Source organism: Parasteatoda tepidariorum, chromosome 10 (genome assembly GCF_043381705.1).
Source record: "Parasteatoda tepidariorum isolate YZ-2023 chromosome 10, CAS_Ptep_4.0, whole genome shotgun sequence".
NCBI lineage: Eukaryota > Metazoa > Arthropoda > Arachnida > Araneae > Theridiidae > Parasteatoda > Parasteatoda tepidariorum.
This window is the reverse complement of record NC_092213.1, coordinates 18,232,682-18,238,432: the sequence shown is the minus strand read 5'-3', so window position 1 is coordinate 18,238,432 and position 5,751 is coordinate 18,232,682. Positions and strand designations below refer to the sequence as shown.

General features: G+C 30.7%; 1 protein-coding gene across 1 annotated transcript; it reads left to right on the top strand.

Moving 5' to 3' along the window:
- The first annotated feature begins 3,946 nt into the window (after positions 1 to 3,946).
- LOC107439985 (probable glutamate receptor) lies at positions 3,947 to 5,167 on the top strand. The gene has a single exon (XM_016052742.3). The coding sequence runs from the start codon at positions 3,947 to 3,949 to the stop codon at positions 5,165 to 5,167; it is 1,221 nt and encodes a 406-aa protein (XP_015908228.2).
- Positions 5,168 to 5,751: the final 584 nt, after the last annotated feature.

The following is a 5,751-nucleotide window of genomic DNA, read 5'->3' as shown; positions in this document are numbered from 1 at the left end:
CTTCTTTATTCAGAGATTAAATATATATTATTGTTTGTAACCGTCGTTGAACAGCCAACCCAATTTTAGGGTTTACGACTACTAATATTCAACTACGTAACGTTGTAATTTTTAACCCAATACCCCAATACAGAAGACAATGGAACATCTGGAGGAAGTATTAAGATAAATTTGCCTTCGTTCAGGACTTTTTTTAAAACTAATCCACATTTGTGTTACAGGAAGAGGAAGACCACGAGAACCTCCCACGGTTAGCCTGACGGCAAGGGGCTCTAACCCACGATCCGTGTACTACTGAGGATATTCCGTATCAGCACTGTGGTCGGGCAAGCCGGGTGCGGAATTTGTATCCATCAGCTAAGACTGGGATTCGTACCTCCTCATTGGAAGGAAGATCTAGATTTTGTTAATCTATTAAATCATGAACCAGGGGTTTTCATTGATGCATAAAATATACATAAAAATAGCTTAAATCCCATTATTTCATTTTATATCTGTAGAATTTTGTTTTCAAAACTAATATTTTATAAGATAACGTTGAAAATTGAAACCTAGAGTCAAGTGCAAATAAGAAGCAAAAAAGTGAAATCCAATTTATAAAATTGAATAAGAAAGTGAAATTTGATGGACCAACTTATTTTAAAAAGTAGGAAGCAATTTTGTAAAAAATATCATGAGCGCATGAAGTGATCTGTTCTTAGAGAATATGTAGAATATTTTGATATATTCTACATGTTTGATATTGCATTCTCTATAAATTTAAGAAAAATGTATATTATTTATGCTTTGAAAATCTTTATGCTTGATATTATTTTAAGTTTTATAAAGAGTTTCAATCATTAATATGTTTTTTAAAATAATATTTTTCGGCTTCATGGTTTTCTAGGTGGAGACCATTTTGTTCCAGATTGAGACCAGATATGTACTGGAACGCATTTGGAACAATATTAACCACCCTCACCTCCCAGACAAGCCCCAATCTTTCAAAAATGGAACATCGCTAAAAAAGCAGTTAATCTTTTTTTCATTCAATTTTTTCATTATTTTTACTGTCTTAAGATACTTTTAGTAGTGCATTTATCAAATTTCAAGTTATTTGGTTTACTTCTTCTTTATTCAGAGATTAAATGGTTAATGACCATAATTAATTTAATGACCTTCAATTATTAAAAAAAATTAAGGTCACGCCAAATATTAAACACCACAAATATGCTCATTTTTAGGTCATTAGTATGTATTCACAGAAATATATTCCTTTGTGGCTCAATTTTGGCACAAGTAGATATTGACAATGAAAATCAAAGGTATCCTTATTTTAAAAATTTTGAATCACCTTTGATTTTTGATGGTATGGTCCACTAAAAGTATTTAAGTATTAATAGTTAGTGCGAACGTTGTAAAATTTTAACAAAGTAAAGAAATGTCAACTATCCAAACTTGCCTCACTCTAAAAATCTGGCTCTTAATCCTCCTTTTTTTTCCTCTATAAGAAATGTAAGGAAAGTGACTTTTTTTCTGATCTGAATATCTTCCAGGGAAAAATGAAACTTGATCTAATATATTTCAAGAATTTCTTTTCCAGAAGATTTTATATAGTAATAAGACGTATGGAAATAAGGTATAGTAAATTTATATAGCAATTTTATCTGCTATTTATAGCAATTTTATAAGCCATTTATTATATTTAAAAATTTATTGGTGCGACCTTGGCCTGTCATAGGCTGTAGTGCCCAAAAAGAAGAAGAAGAAGACTTTTCTATAGTAATTTATATTGTAATTAGCTCCTAGCTTAAGGTTAATAATAGCTTACAAAAGAATAATTTAGAAACTATGAGGTAGAAAAATCCTTATGAAATAAATTGGATATTTATTACTAATTCTTGATTAAGTAATAGTTATAGTAATGATAACATTAAATTGATAAATGTTTGATTATAACTGGAATTTATGTGATTATATCCATCTTAGTTAACATGAAAATTGATCAAAGGAAATTTTAAGAACAAAAATAAAAATCTGTAGTAAAAAAAAATGATTGAATATTAATTTTCTAAAACAATGACTGTATATCTCTGACGAAAGTAAAACATTATTTACTGTTCACCATCTTTAGTATCAGGGTCAAAATATTTGTGATGCAATCAGTGTATCTTTATATTATTCGTAAGCGTTGTTGTTGCAAATTGCAAGAATTCGAAAAATAATAGGAGCTTCTTTTCCTTGTATTATCCAAAATGACGAAATCAAAACGAATTTGACAAATTTGGCAATAAATTTGGCAAATAGATAACAGATTTAGATAATGTCTGTGTATTGTACGGTTTTCATCAAAATCATTCTGAACAATAAATTCGTGAATTCACATGAAATTCGTGAACAATATTTAATTTGAAAAAATTCTTCGTCCCCCTTCTAGTTGACGTTAACAAGGTTTGACAGTATTTATCTCAGTAAAAGCTAGAACTAATCAAAAGAAAATTGAGCAATAAGAACATAAATCAATAGATAAGAAATGATATTAGTTTAGTCTCTTAGTTTTCTAAGAGAATTACTGTTTATTAATCTTTGACAAGAGATCAGCATTTTTAAAATCTTACCACTTTAAATAATTGTTTTTCTCTTGCTGTGCTTATTATTATTATTCATTGTTATTACTCATTACATATAACAGCAAGTTTCCATTCCAGTAAAAGACCCTACTGGGTGTTTACGCAGACGTAACGATATACAAGTGCAAAAATAAATTAATAAAATTGCAAGAGTATTTGACAGAAGAACACATCGCCTTTTGAATTCCGTTGTTAAAATATATTTTATCAAAAACATAGGAATTGCTATAAGAGCACTCGTTAATAAAAGAAATGTTTTACTTTTTAAGTGCAAAAACTCATAAATTTAATCAAATAATGTTTTTCTAAAGTATATAAAAAAAGAAAACTTCATGTAATATCGATGATATTGTAAAAGTATAAGTATTGGCACCAAAACAAATAGCAGTAAATCGAATACTTTTATGTTTGAATAAACATATAACGGGCTTTAATGAGTAAATAATTATGTTTATATGAAGATCTATATATCATTATCCATATGTCATTATGACTAGTTTTAAATGAGTAAAAATCAATAACAAGTCGTTTTTAATGATCTTGAAACTTTCATTAATGAATCATGATATTTTTTTTTTATCTATCATTCCACTATTAATCTATCATTAAATAACCATGCACACTCTTATCCTATCTATAATTAAACAATAATATCGATTAAAAGTTAGAAAACACAATAATTAACTCTGACACCACAATTTTATTTAATGGCTTAAAGTATTTCAAGGACGTTTTATACAGATCTATATATATAAATCATTAAGAACGAATATCTAAAATGCATACGAATGCACTCAGATTGTATTTGCTTAAAAATTAACTTTAATTTTTACAATCATAAAAAAAATTCAGATTCAGATTTAGCCCTGGTACTTTTCCTGGTCTAACGTGGTACTCTGCCTGGTGAAAATAGATTAAGTAATTAATATTCTCCAAGAAATTTACGCTGATTTTTACAAAGATTAAAAATTTCCAAGCTATTTCGGATTTAATAATTCCATAAAAATAATTAAAAGAAAGAAAAAACTCGTTCATGAGGAATGAAAATTTTTTCCTGTCACTCAGATGCTTTGTTCTATGTTAGCTTTTACGAATTGTGTCTTAACGACTCCAGACAAATTTTTAACAGGAGAATCAACATGATAATTTAGATACAAGGGTAAATTCCGCAAACTCATTCCAAATAGAAAAATATTTCCACAAAGAATTCGTTCATTTTGTGCCAACGCAACGACTTTTCTTGCCAACGCAACATCTTTATACTCTGAAAGTTTTCAAGAACTGATTTAAATAAGTAAACTTCATCTGAAACTTAACCTAATAGGATTTTGTTAAAGATGGTGGCATATTTTCCCTCGAAACTTAGACTAGCAGTTCTACCCGGGACCAAAGGCATAGAAGTTACAAGAGTCGACAACACTACCATTATTTCAGGACTTGAAGGAGAATTTATAAAACTATTGGCACGCGCATTAAATTTCGAATATGAGATTTTTATTCCCCCAGATTTTTACGGTGACATGGATGCATCCGGAAACTACACTGGAATGATGGGAATGCTGCAAAGAAATGAAGTTGATATGGGATTCACCTATTTGGATGTCACCTATGAGCGTTCGAAAGTTGTGGACTCCAGTGTACCTTACTACCAACTTGAAAAAACATTTATGATGAATCAAGCTCCGTTCTTGTCAAAAACATCAGCATTCATGTATCCTTTCGGCACACTTACGTGGATTTTATTCCTTATCGTACTGCTCTCTATGTCATTGCTATTTCATACTTTGATTTCGCCAAAAGATTCCATTATTTCTGTTTTCTTCAATTTGTGGGGATCTTCTTTCGGACAAGGAATGAACTACAACCCTCGCTCACTGTCCAGGCGGATACCACTTGGAATTTGGCTCCTTTATTCATACGTGCTAATTTTATGTTACAGCTCAGTCTTGTTATCATTTTTGACAGCTCCCATCAAAATGAAACAAATAAAAGACTTCAAGGATCTCTATCTCGCAGTCAGAGAGGGGAAGATGAAGTGTCTATCATCGGTGCAATCTAAGGAACTAGATAATTTGTTAAAAAGCCAAGTACCTCATTTAAGAGGATTAGGGGAATACATTAAAAAGAATTACTGGTTTTACTATCTCCCTGAAGAAGTCAAAGTTCCGGAACATGTAGCAATACTTGGTACTCCTGATCTATTTCGTGTGGCTATTGGGCCACCTGAAAAGTACTTTTATTCGAAGGATACTTTCGCATATATTCATATCGGGGTTGGAATTAGAAAAACATTTTGCTGCAAAGAGCGCTTCAATACAATCGTACTACGAATTTTAAGTGGTGGCCTATATAATAAATTCAGAGAAGATTTCTTCTTTAAAAAAGATTTAACAAGGAATTTGAACACAGACTATTCTCAGAGCACATTAACATCACCTTTAGGGTTATCAAATTTAAATGGAGTGTTTATTATACTTGGTATTGGCTGGATAGCAGGTATTATAGCTTTAATAATGGAAATCATCTGCAGTCGATGGTTACGTTCAAAATATCGCTAAACATGATATGCATATGGCTTTTTGCTTCACTATCATCCTTTTCCAAGCACAATATTAGTTTTGAAATTAGATGAATTATATTATAAGTTTTTAAAGTAGATGATACTAAATCATATTTTAACTCTACGACCAAATTTATTTATATTAGGGAGATTGCTTGAATCGTAAATTTTCAAAATTTTACCAACACTGATTATTTTCACAAAAATAAACATTGAATTGTGAACACTTTAGAGGCTAATTAGGAAAATGGAACAGGAATTCTTGGATTGCTTGCAAGGAATAAAGCTGAAATGGCATTTAGCATGTCAGGTACCACCGGAGAGAGGTCAACTACGGTGGATTTTAGCGTACCTTACATCTATCTCGAAAAAACATTACTGATGCATCATGCTTAATTTTTTTCCATAAACGTCAGTATTCTTGTATTCCTTCAGCACATTCACATGGTTTATATTCTTTATAATGCTGCTCTTAGTGACAGTGCTATTTCGAACTTTGGTTTCACCAAAAGCTTCTGTATGTTCCATTTTCCTCAGTATGTGGGGATCTTTTTTCGGACAAGGGACGAACAGACGCATGTT